The following is a 26342-nucleotide window of genomic DNA, read 5'->3' on the forward strand; positions in this document are numbered from 1 at the left end:
CACTAAATGCCAGGAGCATACCCTTCCCCATTTGTGACAACCAAAAATATCTCCTAACATCCCAGATGTCTTGTGGGAGGCAACATCCCTCCTGAATGAGAACTATTGCTCTGGTCAGACACTAAACAAACCAATGATCATTTTATTACAGTTGCAGGGAGAGAATAGGAGGAGGACTGAAAGTGCAGAACAAGGATCCTGCTGTCATCTGGAGGGAAGTCATCAGGGTAGGGAAGGCCATGCAAACTTTCCAAAGGAGAAACATTTGAGATTAACATTAACCACATGAAAGGCACAGTAGATTGAAGAGTGCTGCAGCCAGAGGCCAGGGCACATGTTGGGAGCCAAAAGCACCCAGTATAGCTATGGTGGAGTAGGGATGGAGTATAGATGCAGGAGCACAAAGGGCCTTACAGGAGTTTGTCAACTATGATGGCAGCCATCCAAAGGAGTCAGAGCTGAGCTTTATGATTGAGTGCTGATAAGGGCCATCTGTGAGATAGTGAGCACCCCATCATTGGAAGTATATTTACAGAACCTGGATGACCACCTGCCAATGATGAGAACACACTTGCTGTGGGTGGACTGTTGAGCCAGTAGACATCTGAAACTGTGTGATCCTATGGCCTCTCCTAGTGGCCTGTCCTCAAAATTCAGATAGGGAGACAATTTTATTAGCTTGTGTGGGAGTTTTCAAAAGCCATGGATGCTTGGGTGACTCAGCCATGTAAAAGCATATTTGGTACCTCTACTGGTTCTCCCTGGCTACCTATATATGAGCAGAAATCTTTGCTTTTGGCACTGGAAACCTTGCTCAGGAAGCTTGGGCTTCTCAAACTCTACCATGTATCAGGGGCATCCCCTGGGAATTTATTAAAAACGCTGCCTCTAAGACTCTACCTTCCCTCCTCCCAAGAGTCTGATTTCTTGGGTCTATGATAGGGCACAGAAATCTGCCAAATCCAAGGCAATCCCCAGAGGATTGGCTCCAAGAACCCCCTCTTAAACCAAAATCCAGGGATGCTCACATTCCTGATATAAAAAGACATAGTGTTTGCATTATAACCTGTTTACATCCTCCTGGATACTTTGCATCACCTCTAGAGTACTTATAATGCCTCATACAATGCAAACACTCTGTAAATAGTTACAGTGTATTGTTTGGAGGATTACAAGAAAGAAATCTGTACTTGTTTGGTATAGACACAATTTTCTTCTGAATATTTTTCCATTTGTAGTTGGTTGAAACCACAGATACAGAACCCACAAACATGGAGGGCCTATTGTATTTGAGTTTGATTGAATTCTAGCTGTACCATTTATTGGCAGTTGGCCATTACAAGTCACTAGAAGGCTCAGTTTCCTCATTCATAAAATAGCAGTATTAGTCTCATAGGAGTCATTCATAAAATAATTCATGTACGAATACTTAGTACTATGCCCACATGATCATCTTAAATATTAACCATCAGTGGTATTTCCTGACCCCCTATGGCCCACCCTGATTTCTTCTCCATCTGAACCTTTGGACTTCCTTACCATGTCAGAATGGATGGTCCCTTAGTGATCATCCAGTCTGATTCCTTCCTGTCATAGAAGCAAAAGCTGAGGACCTGCAAGGGAAAGGTTTACAAAGAGGAGTGAGGACCCAAAGTCAGCTCTTCTACACCCATACAAGGACCTCTTCTTTCATAGTGTCTATTCCATGTTCTCAGCATTTCATCAGGGAGAGCCCAAGCTGATCTTCCTCAGGACGTACAAGCCAAGCGCTCCTAACCAGTGATCCCTGTTCACGCTGGTCCAGCTTCTTGGATCTGCTTAGCCCTTCAAGGTCCCTCTGCCCTTTAAGACTCCATGGGCAGGAACTGCTCCCAGTCAGGCTCTATATGAACTCACAGAGGGTCTATTATATGACCTCATATATGGAGAGAGTATCATGATCCAGGAACATCAGGGCTGAATAACACTTATTTTTACTCCCTGCAGAGAAAATGGTCTATGCACAGGGAAACAAAGCCATCCTTTTCCCATGGTCTAGTTCAAGGGTTGGTGCCATTGGTTCAATAAAACTTCCCCAACATTGAAAATATCTGTGTAATCTGAATGATAGCTGCTCCTACATGTTGCTAGTGAGCCCTTAAAAAGTGGCCAGTCACGAGGGACTGAGTGTGGTATGAGAAAGAGCACTAGACTAGGAGTCAGGAAGCTCCTCATTTACTCACTTGGGAAGTCATTTCCTGTTGTCTGATCTTTACTTCCTCATCTAGGAGGTCTCTCCAGCATTCTCAACCTAAAGGGTGTAAAAGCAGTTGGGACTGGATTCGGTGGGCTCTCCCCTCCCCAGCCCATCCCCTAAGCAGATCTCCAGGGGCCACGTGTGACCCAACCCTGCCTATTTCTTCAGGTCCATGTTACTTCTTGTTTGCTTCAAATCCCATGATTCACTTGGAATGAACCATTTTCAGTTTCCTGAATATAGTCTCTCTCCTCTTTGCATATTCTATTCCCTTCATTGAGAATACTCTTCCTTATGCTTTTGCTTGGCTAATTTCAGGTCTCAGCTGAGAAGTCACTTCCCCCAGAAAGACTTTCCAGATCCCCAAATCACAACCAGACACCCCTCTCTCCTGGCTCACATAACCCCTGGAATGAGCCCAAATACATCTTTGTCCTACTTCATTGTAATTGCTTATCCATTTGCCCATAGCGCCCAGAGCAATACTATCCAATAGAACTTACTATGATGACAGAAGTGTTGTATATACCTGTTGTCTAACATAGTAGACAGAGGCAGCTATCAAGCATCTGAAATGTGGCCAGTGCTGATGAGGAACTGAATTATTACTTTATTCAATTTTAATTTATTTATATTTAAATATCCATGTGTGGCTAATGGTTACTCTATTGGACAGGACAATCCCAGTGTCTATTTGAGAAGGCAGAAAGTGGGTCTGACTTGTCCATTCCTGTATCCCCAACAGACCATAAATGTGGCTGTAAGAATGAAAACGCCCTGGAACCAGGAATGACTAGGAAAGCCCAGGTCACCCAGATGACCCCCTCTCCTCTGCTTCCTAGGCATCTTTGCAACTATTAGTGAGTGGAGACCTATGTTTAAGGATGTCTGCAAACCATTATTTTACTTTAATTACAATTGCAGAAGTCAGGCAAAGCAGGACTTATTGTTCCCATTTTACAGTGGGGAATCACTGAGGCTCAGGATGAAGTGACTGTTCAGATCTCCAGCTGGCAAAGGCAGAGCTGGGCTACTCCTTGGGCTGTAGGTCTCTAGGTTTCATTGACATCTGAATGAAAGGAGGGAAGGAGCATGCAGGAGGGAAGGAGTGGGCTCTTCCTTCTCTGTGGAGGATCCACAGAGGGTAGTAAGTGGAAACAGATGGAATGGGAACAAGGCCAGAGGATGTGGGATGGACATCTGGCAATTTCCTCAGGGGCTTGAGGACTGGAATCCCCCACCTTAGGCAAAGGAGGAAATAGAAGTCCTCAGGAGAACCCAGGCAGGGCAGGGCAGGGCAGGTCACCCCTGCCCCTGCCCCTGAGCCAGTGCCTGTTCCCAGCCTGGCCAAAGGATCATTAGGCTTCCTGAACTCCCTCCCCTCCCTGGAATTCATAGCAAGTGACAGCCAGTCTGGGAATTGACAGGTGGAGGCTGACAGAGAAGGGCCCTGTGCTTTGCCAGAGGGCAGGATGGGGCCTCAGCTGGGCCTTGTGGGGCTGCCTGGTGGCTGGCTCCTCCATCGTGGGGAATTCCCCTCCTGCCTAAAAGTCAGCTCGGCCCAGCCCTCCTTCCTGCAGAAGCACAGTGAGCAGAGGAGCCTTCACAGGGACAGCAGCCCCCGCTGTACACACCCTCGGATTTTCCTGCTCTTGCCCAGGTGAGTGACCCAGACCAGGGGCAGATGGGCCAGGACAGGGGAGAGGGCTCCCGGCACTGGTGCCCAAGCCACCAGACCTTCCCAGCTCTGTGCCAAGAGCCACCTGGCCTCCTCTTTCCTGCCAGCTGGGGTCCACTGCTCCCCAGTCCAGCTTGCTCTGCCCACCCAGGTCTTGGGGTCTGGGCCTTTACTCCTTGCCTGGCCTCCTTTCCTCAGACTTTTCTCCCCATCTCATTTCCTCTTCCTGCCCTGCCTTTTTGGCCAAATTTTTTCTCTCCGGTTTTTGCTAGCTTTTCCAAAGGAAAGGAAAAGAAAGGCCTATTTTGTCTTATTCCCCGCCGACCCAAAAAAGGTGTAGGTTTGCAAGCATGAACATGGATGTATTTGTAAGAGAACATGTCTGTTTGTGAACTTGTGTCAGACCCACAACAGTGTACATGTGTGGGTCCGTGTGAGTGTACATATGTGACCATGTTTACATTTATGTGTGAGAATGTGTCTGTGCACAACCTATGTGTGTGAATGTGAGTTTTTGAGAGCAAGGTTATTGGGGGCACTTTAGAAGTCTAAAAGACAGATAGGTAAAGATGAGGTGCTCCCTGGGAAGCATAATGGAGGCTGGGATCTTCCTTATCACTGGAGCAAAAGGACCTTTCTCCTCTCTACTGTCTGCTTAGCTCCTAGGGCCCCTGGACCTTTTTGTGTGAAACTTTAACCAAGTGCGAGTGGGCCAAGGGCTGGAACAGTGGTGATCTGGCCTCCTCTTTGATCACAAACAGTCCAGATTTCCAAAGCTGGTCAGAGGCCCACCCCAGGGAAGTCCCTGGCTAGGAGGGGCAAGGAGTACAGGCCACATCTGACAGTCGCTTCTGGGCTGCAGAGGAATGGAGGGAGAATGAGGAGGGGCCCTAGAAAGCTGGGGTGTGGGTGAAGACATGGGAGGGAGGGGGCAGGACTGAAAGACAACTGCTCTCAGGGCCCTGTTAGGGCTTCCCAAGATTAGGAAATGTTCCAGTTGGGTAGGTCTGCCTCCTAAGGGATGGGCCAAGACTGCCCAACTTAGTCCCACTTCCAGAAGGATGACAAGGGGCAAGCTTGGATCCCAGCCCAAATCCTTTTGGACACCCTAGTCTGGAGACAAGGGCAGCAGAGGGAGAGAAGCTGGAGCAGGGGAGACCCAGGACTCCCAGGGACTGTGGGAGGGGCCTGGCTAGGCCACATATGTGACAAGGCTGGGAATTTCCCCCAGTGTCACTTTGTCCTTTCTTCTCCTCCCATGGTGCCCTAGAAATCAAAGAGTAACAGGCAGGCCAAGGACACCAGGGAAAGAGTTGGGATGCAGAAAGAGGAAAACAGGAAAAAGTCTGAAGAACAAGTCAGTGGGGATACCTTCCAGTCCCGCTCCTCAGAGAGCACTCCATGAGGTCTGGGCAGTTGCTTCACAGCTGGGGCAGGGAGAAAAAACAGCTCTGCTGCCTCGCAGGGTTGATAATCACGATGACCACTGCTTCCCTTCACTCTGGCATTTAATTATCACTGGTCCCATGCACTGGTCACTCTTACAGCCTTCATGGCATTGATAAGGAAACTTGAACGTAAATAGCAGAGCTGAGCTTTAAACCCAAGTGTGTCTGACTCCAGAGCCCATGCCCTACCATGTGACATATCTCGGAAAAGGCACAAGTTGTGGATATAAAAGGTTTCATCTGCCTTGAGGTGCTGGGTGGATGTGAAAGTTCTAGACATCTTCCCATCCCCTCATGAAGATAGGTAGGAAGAATTTTAAAATGCCTTCTTAGGCTAAGGGAGGGAATCTGAGACCATAGGCTGTGCTCATTTATTTCTTATTTGAAAAATGCTCTGATTAGCTGGTAGCATTTCAGTCAGTTAGCATGTGCTTAAGCGCACTATCTCACTTAGCTATCACCCAAATCGCTCTTTGATATACATACCACACCCAACACCAAAAAGTACCTAGAATCCACTGTAGGGTTTTACATTCCTGAGATTGCTTCAGGCTATGGATCTAAGAAAGGGACCCAGAACTGCTCCTTTCCACGTTCATTAGCCGCTGTCCCCCCTCCCCAAGTGCTATTCACCACTCATCTTGGCCCTGATTCACTCATTCATTCATGGAATGAAGCACACACTTGTTTGACTTTGAAGCTCCATTTCTCATCAGTGGGATGTGTGGCAATTGCCAAAGTCTTGAGTTCTGGTCCCAAGTGTTAATCATAAACTCCACATAAGCCTGACACAGTGGTGCACACCTGAGAATCCAGCTACTCTGGAGGCTGAAGCAGGAAGATCATAAGTTCAAGACCAGCCTGGGCAACTTAGTGAGATCCCGTTTCAAACTAAAAATTTTTAAAAGGTCTGGGAGTGGGATTCCCAGCTCTTGGGGCCCCTTTTCTTCAGAGAAGTCTATCTCTGTCACTTTTGTAATAAACCCACTTCTTTCTGGGAGTGTAGCTCAGTAGTAGGGCACTTGCCTCCCACGTGTGAGGCCCTGGGTTCAATTCTCAGTACCATAAAACAAAAAACAAACAAACAAAAACTCCAAGCAAGACCTCCTACAAGTCCTTGCCCTGTTTCTGGACCTCAGTGTGGCCCTACAAATGTAAAGCTAGGTTTGGTCATTTCCTTTTTTTTTTTTTAGTATCTCTACAAATTCAATCATTTATTTTGAGTAGGATTTTGGGCTTGATCATTTCTAAACACCCTTTCAAGGCTGGCATTCTGTGTTGCGTATCTTAATAGCTGGCAAGACTCTGCAGTATAATGCCTCAGAGTGGTAAGAGTTTAACAGCCTGGCTCTTTGTCCTCCAGGTAATTGCTGCTCTATAAGATCTTGGGTGAGTCATTTAATACCTCAAAGCTCCTGTCTCGTCTGTGAAATGGGAATATCAGTACCCACCTTGTAGACTGGTTGGGAGATAAACTATGTACAAATGTCAGCCTAGCACACAGCAAATACTCCGTGTTACCTTATGTTTTTTTGTGTATGGGGGGGTACAGGAGATTGAACCCAGAAGCACTTTACCAATGAGCTACATCCCCAGTCCTTTTTTATTTTAAGATAAGTTCTCATTAAGTTGCTTAGGACCTCACTAAGTTGCTGAGTCTGTTCTCAAATTTGTGATCCTCCTACCTCAACCTCCTGAGCCACTGGATTACAGGCATGCACCATGGTGCCTGGTTTATAAAACTTTTATGATGCAGCCTCCACCCCTCTTCTGGCACTTGGTTTAGAATTAAATCTGTTATAGGCGAATTTTTTTGCATGCTTCTTATTTTCTTCAAATATATATTTGGAGCTATTCTCGCTGAGGTGGTAGAGGAGCAGGGAGTGTAGAAAGATTAGGAAACTGCCTGCTTCAAAACAAAACAAAACACAGGCAGTTTGGTTCTCCTCCCAGGTGGGGCTTTGTGCATGTGCTTGTTGTCACTCTGGAAGAGCAAGAGGTTGCCACCTGCCTGAGTCACTCAGCTCCCAGCCTCAGGCCCAGCTTCCTGGCTTGGAAATCCCCTTCAGGCCAAAGGGGTGGGTGGTGAGGCTTGGGGGCCCGTCTCCCAGCCTCTCTATGCGCCAGAGCCTAGGGTCCCTTCAGGGACGGGGATGGGAGAATGGAACCCAGTGAGACTATATTGCTGGGTTGAAAACTGAAATTATACTCAATGCATGCAACCCATATCTATGCCCACTACCATTTCTTAAATGCCTACTGTGGGTTGAGCCTTAGGCTTTTTTTTTTTTGCATTATTTCACTCATCCTTATAATACATCCAAAAGAAGGTACAATTATCTATCCCCTTTTTTCAGAAAGGAACATGAGTCTTAGAGATCACCCAGGTAGTAAGTAGCTGAGTAGGAGTTGGAATCCCATTCGTTAGAACCATAACCTTTGTTCATAAAAGTATTGAGCTTCTGGGAGAAAGCGAAATGAATCATGACATTGTGAAGACAACACAGGGCAGTAGACAAAGCACACAGGACTATAGGACTAGGAGCCAAGGCCCCAAGTTCCAATCCTGGCGGTGTCACTTAGTGTGGCTTTGAGCAAGCCCTGTTCTATATAAAGGCCATAAATAGGAGATTATGAGCAATGGTCTCCAGAGCCCCTATCATGATGCAATACTCTGAGGTCAAAACAAGACTTGCAAAGATTCCAAATGGGGTCAGTCATAACTTTGAACAGGTAAGTTTTTCCATAGTATAACTTTTAAGACCAAGTATCCCTACAGGACATGGTGGCACATACCTGTAGTCCCAGCCACATGGGAGGTAGAGACAGGAGGATTGCAGGTTTGAGACTAGCCTCAGCAACTTGGCAAGAAGACCCTAAGCAACTTTTTTAAAAAATGGGCTGGGGATGTGGCTCAGTGGTAAATAGCCCCTGGCTTAAATACCCAGTACCCCCCCCCAAAAAAAAAAAAAAAAAAAAAAGAAAAAGAAAAATATCCTAAACTAGGAAATCAGACAAAAAGATGACTGGAAACATTTTCATATCAAGCCTGAGCATTCTCCAACAAATCTACCCAGCATTCATCAGGCACTTTGGGAAATGAAACGTTTTTGCCAACTATCTAGTCAGATATTTCATAAAAATAACTGACACAGTACGGGAAAAAATACAAATAATTGAAGACCCTTCATTTTTAAGTAAGTTTCAGTGTTTGTGGGATGAGTGTGCAGGTGGAGACTTGGCCTGGGATTAGGAAGGCAGCATTGTAAGAAGAGATTAATTGGGAAGCATAGGGAAGGAACAAAAAGAAAACATAAATGCATTTGCTGGGGCCAAAACGCATGGACATGATGCATTGTTACAGCCAAGTGACCCAGGTCCAAGGCTCCTAGTCCGCGTGCATCTTTCTCTGATGATGACATCAAGTGCGGCCTTGCTTGGTTTCTGTATCTTTCCTTCCCTTCAGAATCAAGGTATATGTGTACTTCTTTTCATAATTAAAGTGAACTAGAAAAAATATTGTTTTGAAAATTTAATAAAACCCAGATGTCACAAGGCCTGAAAACAGAATTCTTGGACTGGACACATACTTGGTCAGTGTCTGTGTGTTCAGAGTCATAGTTGATTGACAAGTCTCCCCTTCCGTGAAATGGGCCATGTATGAAACAGTCCCCTAAATGCTTTCCCATAGTCCTTTTTGAAGATGAGCCCCTGAGAATGATAAAATTTTCAACAGATTCAGTGGAATGGGTCTTTTGCAATGGGGTTTTCATAAAGCTATATTACCCAATAATATACAGCTGTCCTTTTTTAAAAAATATTTTTTTTAGTTGTCAATGAACCTTTTTTTTTTTTTTTTTTTTTGGTGCTGGGAATTGAACCCAGTGCTTCATGCTAGGCAAGTGCCCTACCTCTGAACTACAACCCCAGCACATAAATAGCTGTCCTTTATTTCAAGGCTTTTTCATTCTTTGGAATAAAAATTTATTATTTTTTTTTCCCAAATAAAATGAATGGGCTTTAGAAAAATGTTTCTAACCTTAAATCAAGTTACTGTTCCTTACAGGCCTGGGAAATACCACAGGCTGTTGGAATTATCTATCATATAGGTAGACAGGATAGAGGGAGGCCTCTGGATTTGCCCACCTGGGTTTGAACCTTGATTTGGCCCCTCAGAAAGGTCATCAAACCTCTGTGCCTAGTAAACTATTTCTGGTTAAAGTAAGGAAGGAGGGGCTAAAACTCCCACTCACGAAGGTGATTGAGCGAATAAAATAATGCTTTGCAGTGTTTACAATCCCTGGAGCAGTAAATGCGCGCGGGGGGGGGGGGGGGTTAGACCTAACAAAAGTATTCTTTAAAGGTCCTCTTGGCTGGAAATTTCTATCGCCTCACCGAATCTAGGAACTCAGCGGAACTCGGCGGCCCTGTGCTCCAGCTCTGGCTTCGCTCCAAAAAGCTTACGTGCCTTTTGGCAAGTCCCCTCCTCACTCTGGCCTCGGTCCCCCACGGCATAAGGAAGGGGTTGGGTGGTCTCTGAGGCTCGCCGCTCTGAAATTCCCGCATATGAAGTGGTCCCAAGCCTCCGCCCCAATCTTCCGGCGCGGGGAATGCCGCTAAGGGCTGCACAGCGGGGGCGGGGCGCCGGCGCCGGGGCCGCGGCCGACGCTGCCCGCGGGAAGGCAGCCGGGGGCTACCGGGATAACCGGCAGCCTCTACGCCGGCTCTCAGCTCGGGTAGAACTCGGGCGGCAGCTGTTTACCTCGCTCAGTTCCTCCCCCGGCGGCCGCGGGCCGATCAGGAGCGCGCTGCGCGATTGGTCGATCGGCCTGTCGATCACCGGGGACTTTCCCAGGGGTGGGGCAAGTTGGCCCCCAGCACTTCCTCGTCCTCAGCCGCGTCCCCCTGCCCTACCCGGGAGCCGGAGAAGTGCCACAGGACGGAACCTGGCCGGGGCCTTTGTCCCGAACCTGGACTCGGGGCTGGGCGCGGTGAGCAGGGCTCTGTCCTTCCCCCGACCCCTCGACCTTAAGTAAGCCGGCCGGGCCCAGCGGGGATGGAGGGAGAAGGGAGGCCGGGACTGGGGCCGTTCAGAACCTCCGTCGTCAGGCCGCGGAGGCGGCCCGAGCCCCCACACCCGGGTGGGGTGCGCGAGGTCCAGAGGCATCTCCTCGGGCCGCTAGACTGCGGGGGCCCCGAGCGGAGTGTGGTGGGGGGCGCGCGTGCGCACTGCGAGGGAGAGCCAGCCTGGGCGGGGCGTGGGGGCGTTGTGCTCCGCGTGCAGACCCTCGGGGTACCGGCGCTCCTGCGGAGCCGGGGTTCTTTCAGAGAAAACTGTGCGGCGTGAGTAGTTTTGTATAGTTCTGGAAGCAATGTGTACATGCATGTATCGATGAGGAAGATAACTTATTGGGCGCTCTCCAAATGTTGATCTAAATGCTTTACGTGTTCATTTCATTTCATTATTATATCCATCCTAAACATGAGTATTATTTGCCCTCTTCTGCAGTTTAGGAAATCTAGGAGATTGGGTTCACACAACTAGTGAGTTGCAAACTGAGGATTTGAACTCAGGCACCTTGCTTCAGAGGCTCTGCTGTACTGTTTTTGTTGGAACATATTTTGCACACTGTTGGAGACGTTTGTTTGCATGTGCAGGGTAGATGTTGTTAGTTACTGGGAGTGACTTCAGGGGTGGAGTTTTTACTGTTGGTTGAGTTTTGTACTGTAGGACATTTGTGTACTCAACGCACACGTGTGTGTGTGTGTGTGTGTGAGAGAGAGAGAGAGAGAGAGAGAGAGAGAGAGAGAGAGAGAGAGAGAAAGAGAATGAATGTATATGAAAGTAATTGCGTTACTTCATTACATTTATTAATTTTATATACAAAGAATGGGTGGGAATTTTGTGCGACCAAGTGAGAAATTGTGTTTTGATAAGGGGAGGGAGGGACTTTTGTGGATGATGCAAAAGAATCAGCAACATCCATCCACACCCCCTTACAGAATGACAGTGCAGGGAAATGTGTGGATTCCTAATGCATCATTTTTATTTCACAGTAACGTCAAAATGGGATTTAATCAGCTCTTACTCATTTTCCAAATAATGGGGGTGTGATAGAGGGGATTTTGGTGTCTGATGAGAGGTCAAAAAAAGAGGTTCTCAGAACTTTTTTTTAACCTTGACAGAGGATATTGTATTAGGAGGGTGGAATATTTATTAGTTCAAATTCAGCAACCCAGTGACATTGTATTAATATTCCTTTTGCAGCAGAGCAAACTTAGGCAGCGAAGAAACCAATAATGGTAGTGATAATAGCTTACATTTATGAATACTTCCATGTGCCAGGCACAGTGCTTTATAGTCAGTGTTTCTTTTTGGGGGACAGGGGTGGGGGACACACTGGGGATTGAACCCAGGGATGCTTAACCACTGAGCCATATACCCAGCCCTTTTTTTATTTATAGACAGGGTCTCACTGAGTTGCTTAGGGTCTTGCTGAGGCTGGCCTTGAACTTGCAATCTTCCTGCCTCAGCCTCCCAAACCTCTGGGATTACAGGTGTGCACCAACACACCTGGCTCAGTATTACAACCTTGTGGTAATCTCATTTTCAGATAAAGAAACTAAGGCCCAAAAAGGTTAAGACTTGCTCAAGACTAATAAGCCTTATATCTGAACCTTCTTCCCTTTCCACTGGCTGAGGCTGTTCTGGTTGTGTTCAAATAATGTGATCAGGGACTAGCCCTTCATGGAAGCATTTGATCATGCCCCTTTGGAAGCTGTTGGTGGGAGTGTCCTGTGTCCTATATACTTGCGTGACCATGTAGTCCGCAACCCATGGGTGTCCTGTGGGCGTGGGTATAGCATGGCTGAGGGTTGGTGCCTGCCCCTGGATACCTATACCAGGTCTTTTGAGGCCCCAGGAAGCTGTGGGGTCTGACTCATACCCTTACCCCCAGTACTGCCTGTGACTTGGGGCCCGGATGTCCTGGTTGGGTCAGGCCGACCTGATTTGAGCGTGGCAGCATTGTAGGAGGCTGTTTGTCTGCCTCCCTCCATTGGTTATTATTTTCCTCCTGCACTAGGTGTGGCTTAGCCACACCATGCCAGCCTGGAGGGATACTCCAGCATGCCCAGCTTGTTCTCACCCTGAGCTTGCACACCTACTGTTCCCTCTGCCTGGAACACCTTTCCCCAGCTCTTCCCATGGCTGGTTTTCCTTATCTGTCAAGTCTCAGCTCAAATGTCACCTCCTCAGAGGGGCCTTCCCTGACCTTTCTATGCAAAGTACCCCTTTTTTTCACTTTCTGTCACATTACTGTCTATTTTTTTTATGATTTCATCAAGCTCAGAAATAAGTTTGTTTATTTGCAAATGAGAAAGTATATGTACAGAACTTCATGGGCTGGCATCTAATCATTTTATTTATTGTCTTTCTCTTTTCCTAGAATATGATGGTGAAGGCAGGGACCTTTTTAGTCTTCCTGTGTGACTCTAACACTGGAGAAGAGTCTGGGGTGAGGCTCTGTTGGGTTTATCCAGTGAAGAAGAAACTAGAATACTGGTGCATTTCACAGATAAGGAAGCTGAGCCCTAGATATAGGAAGGCAGGATGAGAATGGGAGTCTGCTTTCCCAAGGCATCTCTCCTCCTCTGATAGTTAGCAAACCTATGCTGATGCCTCTCTATGCCTTGTGCTATGCGGGGTCAGGACATAGATGTATAAGGAACAGGCTCGGGCTTCCAGAAACACGCAGTCAAGTGGAGAGCTATGAGCAGTACCTGGAAGGCACTGTGTGCCAACAAGTGCCACATGAGTTGCTTGGCATAATTGTGACTGGGGTGTGAAGTTATTTCAAGCATTAGGTGTTCCCGGGGGCTTTTGGGAGGATATGACTTCAAGGACAGACCCTAGAAGATGATGAGATGTAGAATGAGGTTGGGACTTAGTGGACAACGCAGAAGATTTGGAGTAAGGACCTCCTGGGTTGGGGGACCTCATCAGTTGGGCTAGGAATGACCCGAAAAGACAAGAGGCATAGAAGTGTCTCTTTTTCCCAGTTAGCAGCATTGGGAATTAGAGCAGTTGGTTCCCGAACTTGAGAGAGGGAGGCTTGTTAAACTCAGGTTGCTGGGCTGCACCACCAGAGCATCTGATCCAGTGGCTCTTGAAGAGCCCCTGGTGCAGACCTGGGTGGGGCTGCCTCTGCCACTGTGGGCCTGCCCTTCCTCACTTGTGGCCCTGTGCAATATCAGGTCCACCTCTGGAGTGATGGATTCCTGAGACCATGTGTTTCAGACACTCAATGCAGGGCCAACACGTGGCCAGCCCTCAGTGAATACCAGCAGCTCTTACTGTTCCCAAGACTAATGACGAAGCTGTAGAAAGATTTCAATAGGTGAGGATGGTTCTGTTTCCTGTGCTTCTGGATCACTTGCCTCCAGCCTTCTACCAACTTGTGTACCACTCTGTCTCTGAATGGTCATTCTTTGCTTTGTCTCAAGTGCCTGTCCCTCTTTGGAGTGGTGGGAACTCAGCTGTAGGAGGGGCTCCGAGAGCATCTGGCCTGAGTGCCTGCCATGGCACCCTCGTCCCCCTGCTTGACCCCACCTGGAGTCGGGGAACTGCTGCCTGTAGGCAACCCCTTCCAATATTTTCTTTTCTCTCTTCTTTTTTGTGGTATGGGGATTGAACTCGGGGCCTGGAGCATGCTAAGCATGTGCTCTACCCCTAAACTACACCCCAAGCCCACTTCGAGGGTTATTACAGACATCTTTCTTCTGTGGCCCTCTGTCCCAGCTGTTGCTTCTTTCTACATCCTTTTTCCTTCATGGCCCACCTGATCACTCTGAGGAAAGGTGGGTGGTGGTGTGGCGTGTTGACAGAATGCTTAGGTGGCCACCACAAGACCTGGTTTTGGCCCTTCTGTGTCACTAAGAGATCCTGGGCAGGTCTCAGCCTCTTGCTGGCTTTGGATTCCCAGCTGCGTAAAAGGAATGGCACTGCCTGGCAGGACATTCTCTGGAAGCCCTAAAATTGTAATAGCCCAGTGGTCAGGCCACCATCTTGTTGGCTCCAACAGGTTCCAAGATCTTACCATTGGGCCAGGGTTTTCTGAGCCGCCTTCCTGGTGTCTAGTACCTGCCTACCCTGTACCTGGCCTCTGCATGAGCAGAGTACTGAGGTCCTCAGAGGAGCTGCCAGGGGAAGGCACAGCTCTAACCCTAAGAGATAAGCCTGGGCAGCCACCAGAGCCACTGCAGGAAGTTCTTGATGTTCTTCCTGTGACCAGCCCAGGACAGTCACTCTTCTGATTGGAACGGATAACTGGAGAGTAGCTGGCTCTTTGTGTCAGGGCTGTCCCTGCAGGACTGAGCACTTCTCTCCCAAAGACCTTACCCTCAGGCTGTTCCCTGAGAGACCGGAGCCAGTGTCCTGGAGGGCCTGTGTGGCTGGTAAGCGGGACAGCCCAGTGGGGAGTGAGGGGTGGGTGCTGTAGCAGTCAGTCCTGTCACCAAAGAGACCCGTTCAGAGGCCAGAGCTGGTATATTTAGGGCAGGCATGGGGGTGCCCATGATTTGGTCTCCTCTCACCCTACAAAACACTCGTCCTGTTTCTGGAGGCCTTTGGACCCCTCATCCTTGGCCTTCATCGCAGCTGGCTTGGGCAGTGGTCTGGGAGCCCTGGTCCCTTCACACCCTCGCTTCTGCCTCCGTAAGTGCTTCCTTTGCCTGACCCTGAACCCTGGTAATCAGCGACATTGACTTGTAGAAATACTACTGAGTCTTCAGATAAAGACTGGGTGCCCATTCATCCCATTCAAGAGATGATGTATTTTCCACACACCTAAAATTTCTCCCTGGTCACCATCCCAAGAAGAAAGAAATATTTTGAATTTAGTAGTATTCTCCTGTATTTCTTTATTTTTTTATTTTTTTTAAATGAATGTGTACATTTCTAAACAACATAATATTGTTTCTTTTTCGTTTGTTTGTTTGGTACTGTGGATTGAACCTGGGGGCACTTAAACACTGATCCACACCCCCAGCCTTTTTAAAAATTTTTTATTTTGAGATAGGGTCTCACTGAGTTGCTTAGGGCCTCACTAAATTGCTAAGGCTTGCTTTGAACTTGCACTCTTCCTGCCTCAGCCTTCCAAGTTGCTGGGATTACAGGTGTGCTCCTGTGTACCACACCCAATTGCTTCATATTTCTTAAAATGTTAATTAAATGCTATCATACTGTCATTATTCTTCCACAGCTTGTTTGTTTGTTTAATATGTTTGTGGGATTTGTCCATGTTTATATCTGTAACTCTGGTCCACTCATTTTTCACTGCTGTGTGGTATTCCTGATGTGAAAGTACCTGGGAATTTATTTATTTATTATTAAATGTATATTTATTCATTTTCCTCTTTATGTAGGTAATTGTCAGCCCTCGGTTGTTGAAACACACATCCTTGGCTTTTACCTGATTACTTCTCACCTGTCCTGCCTTTCCCGTCTTAGTGTTTTCACAGCTATTATGGCAGCTATTGGGTAGCACTTCAAGGTATTCAAACAGGTCTGTCATTTCTACTTGGTCTACACATGAGAGAGAAGGAAAGTGAAGCCTGCCCAAGGTCACTCAGGGAGGGAGCAGAGCCAGGCTTGGTTCTGTTAAATCCTCTTTCCACCATATTTGGTATAAGGGGAATTCTCAAAATTTGACATCTTCCTTCTTTGAGTGGAGAGTTACAGGGTTGAGTAAGCCAGCTCTTGCATGCTGGGGACTGGGAGATGGTCGGAACTCCCAGCCTGCCCTAAGGTCGGGCTTGGTGCTCTCTCTTCCCATAGCTGTTTGTTGAAGCGATTCCTTCTGGGCTCAGGAAGGCTCTGACCCCTGGGAGGGAAGCCAGGCTCACTGGCCAGTGGTGATGGTGTGGCCTTCTTGGGAATCCCAGCAGGGAGGAGGAAGGCACTGGTAAGGAAGGCATGTAGGTGTTGCTTGGGCCGCCTTCCCAGCCCTTCTCAGGGGGCTGTTGGGACAGGGAAGCAAGTCGGGACTAGTGATGTGATGATCAGTTTGGATTCCACTTTGTTCCTTGAGGATGATGTGGATTGAGTCAAGTCCTGCATTCTGGGCTCCATTGCCTCACCAGCAGGGCAGGTGTCCTGTTCTACATCTGCCTTGCTGTCCTCAAGGCCAGCTCCCCTTACTAAAGCCAGAACCTTTAAGGTCCCAGATGTACCTCTCCTCTACAGTTGTCGCCTCTCCAAACACAGAAATCCTTAGCTAGATAACCTGTCCCCAGACTTGACTTTTTTATTCTCTATTGCATCCCTATTGGCTTGACTGTGCACAAAGCAGGTACGTGGTAAAGAAGTTCCCACCCCTAACCTGCAGCCTCATTTGGTGCCAGAACAGTGGTCCTTGTGATCTTGTCAAGCCACTTAAATTGTTTTTTAAAATATTATTTTAAAATCTCCATTTAAAAAGTTACAGGGTAATAATGCTCCATGGGGGAAAATCCTACCAAACTCAAGCAGTTCCCAAAGGAAAAGGTAAGAAGTGAAAGTTGTCCTCTCTCCCCTCCTCCTCCACTTCCCTATCCCCATGATAAATTAAAAAATTAACTTTTTAATTGCATAAGAACCAGACTAGTTTTTCCATATTACAAGCTAAAATATTGTAGGTAAAATAGAAAGTTTTGTTAGCTTTCAGCTCCTATGCCAAGTCCTTCTCTGGAGCTGTCTACTAGGCACAGTTTGGATCCTAGTTTTCCTTTTTCTGTGTATATATAAGATTTTACACCCAGATACACACATAGAGTTGTTGCTTTTTTAAAGATAGTATCCTATTATATGTGTAAATCTTCAGTTCGCTTTTTATTTTCTGGGCATTTGTGTGTGTGTGTGATGGCAAAGCAGTTTACTTCATTGTTTTGATGACTATATAGCATTCCATTGAGTGAATGCACTGCAGTGTATTTAACTAGTCCCTTCTCAATGGATATTCAGGTCATTTTTTACTATAACAAAGCCTGTGGCTGTGCACGTCTTTGCCCAACTCCTGTGTGTGCAAAGATCTGTAGATGGCTTGATAGAGGATCGCTGAATCAGTTGTCAAGTCCTGGCCCATTAGGTTAGGGAAACCTCCTCGAGCACACTTTTCTGCAGCAGTACTTTGTTCTTAGCCAGTTGGCCATGCACACGTGCTGTTAACATCATGGAGAAAGGACGCTGTGTTAGTCAGCCTTCTGTCAAATAATGAAATGCCTGAGAAAATTATAAAGAGAAAAGGTTTATTCTGATTTGCAGTTTTGGAGGTTCCAGTCCGTGATTGGTTGGCCTTATGCTTTGAGCCTGTGGCAAGGTAGCACATCTTCACAGGAGCATGTGGCAAAGTAAAACTGTTCCCCTCGTCAGCCCGGAAGCAAAGAAAAGGAATAGCCTGGGATCCCATAATCCCCTTTGATGGCATGTCCCCATTGACCTAAGTACCTCCCCGTAGGTCTACCATTTCCAATAGTGCTACCTTGGAGACCAAGCCTTTAAGACATGGGCCTTTGGAAGACCTTCTACATCCAAACTGTAGCAGACACTTTTTACTGGAGGCAACCTATCTTTACAAAAAGCAAGTGTACACCAAGGCTGTATCAGGAGAAATATAATTCCTAAAAGGGTGAAGATGAAAATCTGTCTGTGTCTGGCCAGGCAGCCCCCACCTGGAGTGCTGTGTTGAATTCCAGGGTGAGTTTGTAGATGGGGGGTGTGGACTTGTGGGTGGGGTTTGGGGAGTGTTGTGGAAGCTAGTGTCTTTGGGGACAGTGCAAGGAACAGGTCTACAAGAACACACTTGAGGTTCTCAACCTCTCCATAGCTGAGTAAAAAGGGGAGCATTTTGTTCTGTATTTCAGGGGAGCCCGAGGGTAGAACACAGGCCAGTGGAAGCCTAACTGGGGGCACCCTGACTGCAGCCTGTGTTGGCTGCCCAGAAGTTGCCTGGGGAATTAGTTGTGGAGGTCCGGCTGGCTAAAGATGGCCAGCCAGAGTCCTGTGGCTCCTCTGTGGGCCCGACAAGCATAGGACTGAATTTTTCCTGAGCCTGTTTCCAGCCTGAGATGCCCAGCCTGGAAACTTCAGGTGACCCTGAGCAGACTGGGCCTCACTGTATGCAAAGCGTAAAGGCAGGGACAGGGAAGCTGGGGTTGTTCTGGAGCATCAGGAAGCCCACCCAGAACTTCAAACTCCCACCTCCTTGGCAGCAGGACAGTGAAAGGGACCCAGTGTTGAAGGGTCACAGATCAAGGCTAGGTTACTTGTTCTACCACTAACCAGCCTTGTGTCCTTAGGCAGATAACTTAACCTCTCTGAGTCCACTTCCTTATCTGAAAAATAGAGATGATGTTCTCTAGACAAGGGGGTTAAAAGCAGGGACACAACTTTCCTCTCTGGGTGGTAAGAAGAAAATGAGGCAGTGTGCATAATGATGGTGGTATCTAACAAGCTGTCACCTTCCCCCTTAGCTTTAGTTAGCTGTCCCAAGGCTGCTTTTGCAGTGTTTTTAGCCAGTGGATGGTCCAGGCTGCTCGGGTGTTTGCAGGAGTGCTGTGGCCTGGGTTAGATGCAACAGAGGTCCCTCTGCAGTGGCTTAGCCAAAGGGAGGGGAGAGGAAGGACACAGGGCAGATGTGTGCTGCTTCTGAGGGACACAGAGTCCTTGGGCTTTCCTGGAGGCCTGGTGCATGTCAGGGACCTGGTGAAGGGCTGTGGACCTCCATCAGCCCAGGATCTTGGACTGCTCTTGGGCAGGCAGCAGCACCCTGCACACTTTCGCTGGAGGATTGGTGTCTGGGAAATCCTCCTTGGCCTTGGGATGAGAGCTGAGGATCATAGCCTTAAGGAAAGAGGGTCACAGAAAGTGGTGATGGTGAGTTGAGAATTCTGAACTGTTGGAACTAGAAGGGACCTTAGATTGTGCAGCCCAACTGTGTTGTGTTATTGCTGTTGTCATATTCTCCTCCTTGTAGGAAATGAAGGCCCAGAGGGGAAGGTGTTTGCCCTAGTGTACCTTCACTAGATCCAGTTCCCGTATTAATGGACTGTATTCTGGCAGCCCCTTGATCACTGCCTGATTGCCAAGACTCCGGCGTGAAGCCCCAGTCTCCCCACTGGGGAGGGTGCTGGAGTGGGCTTCCTGAGTGCACACTGTCCAGAACAGGGCCGGATTGCTACTGGTGGGAGAGCTGACAGTTACCTGTTTTGTTTTATTTTTTAAGACTTCATATTTTTGGAGCAGTTTTAGTTTCACAGCATTACTGAGAGGCAGGCACATAGATTTCCTGCCTCCAACATGCACAGCCTCCCTATTATCAGCACCCCCTGCAGAGCGGTGTGTTTATTAGTGCTGCAGACTTCTGTGTGGACACATCATCATCATCCAGTGCCCTGTCATTTGCACTTGGGTTCACTGTTAGTGTTGCACATTCTCTGGGTTTGAACAGAAGTATAACGACATGGGCTGGGGATGTGGCTCAAGCGGTAACGCGCTTGCCTGGCATGCGCGGAGCACTGGGTTCCATCCTCAGCACCACATAAAATAAAATAAAGATATTATGTCCACAGGAAACTGAAAAATAAATATTAAAAAAAAGAAGTATAACGACGTGTCCACCATTAGCGTATCATACACAGTCGTTTCACTGTCCCAAAAGTCTAACCTGATGGATGGGCCTGGGGCCACAGTTTTCCCAACCTTGAAATTGATGGGGAGGACTGGAGGTCATCGTAAGATGAGAATGTGGACAGTTTGCTTTAGTCTGCAGTGTGACTTCATAGCTGTGTGCTTCCTGTCATCCTTGAATGAAATCGCAAGATCTCGCTCTTTACAGTCGCAGGAAGTGAGACTCAGATGACTCCCAGTCTTTCATGAGCGCAGCACTGTGGTTCGTGGGTTTCTGGGAGCCATGTCTTCACTAGCTAAGGTGTTAGACCTGCTGTCTGTTGGACTGGGGCCAGCAGTCAGAGTTTATTTGCAGGTTGCCAGAAGTTAAGTAGAAGTCCCAACCCAGCGTACTGAGAGGCTAGAGATCCTGGGATGCTCCATTAAAAGAGGGAGTGGTTGGGAAGAAGTCATGGCTGCTAGATCAGCTGGACACCTATTTGCTAAATACTGAGCTGCATACTATATATTCATTATTATTATTTTTGAAGTTTTATTATAAAACAAATAGTGTTCCTTGTTAAATAAATCAAATCATCAGGAAGAAGAAAGTGAAAACTCTCCTCCAACCATGCACATAGTTTAATTATTTTGATCTTTACCAGGTAGGTTGTATTATTTCTATTTTGCAGATGAGGCAATTGAAGCTCAGAAAAGGGTGACTGGTCCAGTGCCCCACAACCTGCAGGGCAGACAGAGCAGGATTAGTGGGGTGAGGCCCTGGGGGCAACATCTGAGAAGGGCTCTCTCGGGGCCCTTGCACCTGAGCGAGTCATTCAATATGGCATCCTGAACCCCTCACTCTGCCTCTCCCTGTCCCCTGCCTTGGTTGGACCCTCTCTTCCTGATTCAAAGGCCACGTTGTCTCCAGCATGCTGGTACCTTCTCTTCCCTTGACTTGCTGCCAGCTTCCAAGGCTTGGGTCTCCTCCGATCCTGCGGCCAGCATTAAGACCTCACCCAGTTTCTGTCTAGTCCAGACAACTCCTCTCGCACACAAGGAAACAAAGCGACAGTCTATATGCTGAGAGCGGGTGGCAGAGAAGTCACCAGGACAGGCCCCTTGGAGTTCCTTTTCCAAGCTCTCTGTGGTATGTGGCCAAGGGGGTGACGCTAGCCATGCCAGCCTCCTGCTCTACTGTAGTCCCTTGTGCACTGAATGATTCTGAGGAAGTCTGTGCCTCCTGGTGGTGGATGGATTGGGACATTCCCACTCACCTCCGTCATCCTGAGATGACTCCCCTCTCTGGGTTCCCATCTGCCCAGCATCATCTTGGAACTGCCGCTGGCCAGCTGGCTCTGAGGTCAGGAGGCCTGGAAATTCCCCATCCCTCCCTTTGTCTTTTCTCCAGCAGCCCAGGCCCTCCCTCAGTGGCCGCTCTGATCCCCAGAGGATTTTTTCTCAGGAGACTGTTTCTCCTGAGTGTCTCCCACACACCCCACCCCCGCCTGGCAGCCCAATCTCTTTCCCAGGCTCGTACCTGACACCAAGGCTAGAGGAGGGAGGAAAGCCCTGTCCACCCCGTTTTGCTCCCATGGCCTGAGCCTCTTCATTGGCTCCCTCGAGTGGCATGATTTGGAGGATGTGGAGGGGGTTTCAGGTGCTGAGCCTGCATCCTGCCCTGTCATGGTGTCATCCGGGCCTCTGTGAGGGCCTGAAGGGTGTGGTGGTCCACAGGGCTCTGGTCAGGGCTCATGGTAAGGCTCTCTCTGGGTGTTTAGATATCGCTCTCAGGAGGTGGGGCAGGATCCTTTTGGTCTTTCTGCTCTGAATTTGAGCGTATTGAGACCCTGCTCTACACCGTTCTCTGAAATTGTCCCGACACAGAACGTCACTCAGTCCCCACTCTCACGGAGCTTCTAAACTGAGTAAGCCAGACATGGAGTCAGAATGACCCAGATCATCATGTTGTGTTGATGGTGAGCTATTGGTGGGGGGCAACAGAAAGCAGAACACCTGCTGCTGTGTGCCACTAAAGGTAGCTCCACTCTGACCCCTTCAGCCCTCAGTTTCCCCATTTGTGAACTCTTCATCTCAGTGATGACCACCTTCCTGTGCTGGAGGTGGGAATTAAGAGATACCAACAAAACTTCCTGCTCCTGCCTCGGGAAGTTCCCAGACAAATGGGCAAATACAGGCAGTTAAATATATTGTGTGCTGGTGGCCAGGCACATGGGGAGACAGTGAGCAGAGAAGGACCCTCACGTCTGCAGCATTTCCAGCCCCTTGCTGTGTGCCTCACCCACACTGACTCTTAATTTGGAGGATACTTCTGTGCTTTATTGCGCTACCATGTAGCATTGACCTTTCCAGTTACAAAAAAGCCTCCACCAGTGAGCAATGACTCCTGAGTTGGTGTGTGGGCAGCTGTCCTTTGCCTCTTGGGGCCCAGCAGGGCGTGGGTGCCCCTTGCAGTTCTTGTCTTCCACCCACTGGGGGAAGGTCCTGCTCATCACAACCTTGGTTTTCTTCCTCTCCCATTTGATCCCAGTGACTCCATCTGTCAGGGAAACAGCCAGAGATTACTTGGTAGCCTGGTGCCCCCCTCCCAAGAGACTTGAATTCCCTGTCTACTGCTGGCCCCACTCTAGGTGAGGGAATTCTAGTCCTGCTGTGCAGAGAGCAGGCAGAGCTGGCTTTGCATCTGGTGCTCACCGGCTGACTGTCATCTGGCCGATTGTTTCCCTTTTAAAATGAGGGTGATCTTGGAAGCATCTTAGGATTGCTGTGCAGCTGAGGGGAGGATGCATCTGAAGCGCTGACTGCAGGTCTGGCCAGTTGGCGTCGTTGCTGACCCTGCCCACTCCCTTCTTTCAGCCGGCACTGTGTGGGTTCCCAAGGGCCTGTGAGGACTCCTGATTGAGGCGGTCTTTGCCTCAAGGTGATGATGGTGGAGTGTGGTTTCTTGACCAGCGGAAGCCTTAGGAGCGCTCCGTGTTGATGAGGCGTCGGTGCCCTGGGGCTGGTCCAGTTCAGCCCAGCTCATCACCCAACACCCCCTCTGCCTCCACCATTAGAAAGTAGCCTCATGAAGAGTCTTGTCTGGTTTATTGATAATCCCACAACACCTAGACTCAGCAAGGAGTAGCTCAGTCTGTCGTCAGTGAAGGAAGGAAGGAGACTCTACTAGGTCACAGAACCGGGATGCTGAAATCGCCCTCAGAGTGATCTCAAGTGAAATACAACAGTTGGAATTAAATAGATTGATTCAGAAAACTTTCTGTATACATCGACAGAGGTTTGGTGGAAAATTCTTCTGTTCATTAGAATTGGAAGGGACAGACCAAAGGAAGAGGGTGACAGTGTATCAAATATTAGTCAGGATTTTTCTTTTTTACTTTAAAGATCACTGATTTAGTTTATGACTCTCATTTCCCTTCCTCAGAGAGGGGGAGGGACTCCTCACCCTCCCACAGTGCGTTAATGGTGAGGTTATTTATTCATTTGGTTAGTGTTTATTTGGCATTCACTTCATAGCTAACTTTGTGCTGGGCACTGAGGATGCAGTGGGCAAACGGGTATGATCCCTGTCCTCCCGGACATCACAGACAGGACATGAGTTCATGTTTTTTGACTCCAAGTTCAGGTTGTTTCTTGTATTCCACATTGCACCCTATAGTTGGTTATACTGTTTCAAATGAACCAGTAGTGCAGTGAGGCTGGTTAAGAAATGTTCTTTGGTTATATTAATAGAAGCAGAGTGTCTAAATCAAAGGGGGTGATTGTTCTGCTGTACTGTGGTCAGACCAGCCCAAAGTGCTATGTTCTGCTCTGAGTTAGGGAGAACTGCTTTTTGGAGCATTCACAGACTAGAGCTTCCCCAGAAAAAATGCCTGGCCAGCCCCTTGATATACTGCTGTTGTCCTTACAGCCAGGTGGGCACCACGGCAAGGGCTGAGCCACCCTCATGGAAGGGAGAGGACCCTACCGGATCTACGACCCTGGGGGCAGCGTGCCTCCAGGAGAGGCATCAGCAGCTTTTGAGCGCCTAGTGGAGGAGAATTCCCGGCTGAAGGAAAAAATGCAAGGGATAAAGATGTTAGGTAAAGCCTGCTCCCTCCCCATGAGCTGCCTTCCCACAGACTCTGATGCCAGCAGCCCCTGTCCAGTAGGAGAGTATACAGCTGGCCTGTGCCTCTGCCCATCATCCCTCTGTTCCTGCTGCCCGGCATTGGCTTCTGCCCCGCAGGTGCCTCTTCATGCGCTTACATAGCATGCATGAAGAATTCCCAGCCCGGCTCCCCACTACCCCACAGGGTGCCAGCAGGGACCAGGAGGGATGCATGAGATGGGGGAGAGGGAGCAGGAAGGCCCAGACTGTGGCCCTGGAGCCAGAGGGCCTGTCTTCCTGGGCATGAGAGGTGGGGAGAGCTGGCCGCCCCAGGGCAGCCAGCACACAGTGCCAGCTGGTAGGAGGGAGCAGAGCTTGCTGGCCGCTGGCAGCTGGAGGCCACGCACTGCTCTCCTCCTGGCTTCTGCTCAGGCTGTCACGCTGCTACCTCCACCTGACTGAATCATCCCCGCATCAGCACCCCGCCTAAAGCCATCTCTCCCGCTCCTTGCGAGGCCTTTGCCATTTCCCCATGCTCCCGAAACTCTGCCTTTGCCTTGATGCCACCTTCTCTATATTCTCTGATCCCGGGTTTGCGGGTGGGGGACCCAGCTCCCTGATTTTTAAAATGTTTTCTCTCTTGCTTGGCAGGGTGGGGAAGGAGGGGTGGTTTTTCCCCTTCCCCAGCTGTAGGAGAAGGAAGCTGAGTCCTAGTGCTGGGTGGTATTGTCTCGGTCCTGCAGGCAGCCCCTGACCTGGGGCTTAGGCTGTGGCTTGCTATGGGGCACCATGGTGGGAGACCCTGGCTTGCGTTTTTTTTTTTTTTTAAGATACTTGGGATTGAACCCAGGGGCACTTTACCACTGAGCTACATCCCCAGACCTTTTCTTTATTTTTTATTTTGAGACTAGGTCTCACGAAGTTGCTGAGGCTGTCCTTGAACTTGCTGTCCTCCTGTCTCAGCCTCCTGAATCCTTGGGATTACAGGTGCAGAGGAGCGGGGCAGGAGTGCAGTGCCAGGGGCCAGGAGTTTCCCAGCTCCCTTGCACTCCTGCTTCCCTGAGCCTGAGCCTGCTTCCTCTCCCTCACCTGGTTCTGTTGGTGTCCAGGATGGGGTTTGTCCCATGTGGCCCCCAAAGCAATGGTGGGAGGAAAGCCAGGGCCTGGAGCCTGAAGAAGCAGGTTTGCCAGAGCTGAGTTAAGTCCTTTCTGCTCCTGCTCCCTGTTTTTCTCTAGGGGAGCTTCTGGAAGAGTCCCAGATGGAAGCATCCCGGCTTCGCCAGAAGGCAGAGGAGCTGGTCAAGGACAGCGAGCCGCACCCACCATGTCCCTCCTTGAGCTCCTTTGACCACCTTACTGAACTCACAGGTACGAGAGGAATCCGGGTGCTTCTGCCTTTCCCTGGACCCCAAACTCCCTAGACTTTTCATAGTAAACTCCCCTTTTCATTCTGAAACCCACATCCTCCCCATTTATCCTTGATCACAGACCACCCTCCCATTCATTGTTGCCTAAAGCATCTCTCTGCCCAGGGTCTGTCCCCATCATTTCAGGGCTCATTGTTCTCACAGGCTCTCAGGCCCAATGGGGCTCCTCCCATTTCCCTGACTCAAGTGGAGACCTCTGTCTGAGCGCTCTTCTGTCTAGCATTGTCCTCGAGGAGCTGGTATCTAGGGCTCTCCCTTTCCCAATCTCTTCAGCCCTGCTGTCTTGATTTTTCCAGGAGAGGACACAAATACTCCGGCACCTCCTGCTGCCCCTGCGTGCCCCAGTGACAAATCAGCGTCAGCCCCCAAACCTCCTTCCAGTGTAAGTTACATTTGGAGTTGTGGCTGGAGGTCGCCTGACCTCAACGTCCCACTGGCAGATAACAGAACAAAAAGAAAGAGGGTTGAGTCATGAGCTGCATTCTGACTTGCTTGGTGATATTGAGCAAGTCAATCTCAAGCTTTTTGAAGTGACAGTTTCCCCATTTTGAAATGAAAGTTATAGTTAAAACTATCAGAAAGACCCTGGTATGTCCAAGAAGTTTCTCATTTACTAGGTTGCTCAAAGTTCAGTGTGCACTGACTGCACAGAGCGCGGAAGACAGGCACACGTGACCTGGAACTCGCACTTTTGGGGAGGGCTCAGAAACTATCTCTTGCAGAGTTGGCGTGGGAAGGTTTTCTTGATACTATAAGACTAGAAAGCACCCAAGGGATCATATAGTTTAGCACCTTCAT

General features: G+C 48.8%; 1 protein-coding gene and 1 long non-coding RNA gene across 7 annotated transcripts in view; one reads left to right on the forward strand and one right to left on the reverse strand.

Moving 5' to 3' along the window:
- Positions 1–3879: 3879 nt before the first annotated feature.
- Tnip1 (TNFAIP3 interacting protein 1) overlaps positions 3880–26342 on the forward strand; it is a 50343-nt gene continuing 27880 nt past the window's right edge. For 2 of the 6 annotated variants that reach the window (XM_027954799.3, XM_027954800.3), the window contains exons 1-4: positions 10222–10394; positions 23938–24109; positions 25354–25485; positions 25841–25926. In XM_027954799.3, the coding sequence (XP_027810600.1) occupies positions 23974–24109; positions 25354–25485; positions 25841–25926 (354 nt within the window). In that variant the 5' untranslated portion in view covers positions 10222–10394; positions 23938–23973. Of the gene's footprint in view, positions 3897–10221; positions 10395–23937; positions 24110–25353; positions 25486–25840; positions 25927–26342 lie in introns of those variants that run through there. The other 4 variants (XM_071612041.1, XM_027954798.3, XM_071612040.1 and 1 more) reach the window with 4 other exon arrangements.
- LOC114107380 (uncharacterized) lies at positions 8880–10010 on the reverse strand. Its single transcript, XR_003585329.2, has 2 exons — positions 9758–10010; positions 8880–9073 (listed from the first exon to the last, which is right to left on the reverse strand). It is a non-coding gene; the product is annotated as an uncharacterized lncRNA (long non-coding RNA).

This window comes from Marmota flaviventris, chromosome 5 (assembly GCF_047511675.1).
Source record: "Marmota flaviventris isolate mMarFla1 chromosome 5, mMarFla1.hap1, whole genome shotgun sequence".
Classification (NCBI taxonomy): Eukaryota; Metazoa; Chordata; class Mammalia; order Rodentia; family Sciuridae; genus Marmota; species Marmota flaviventris.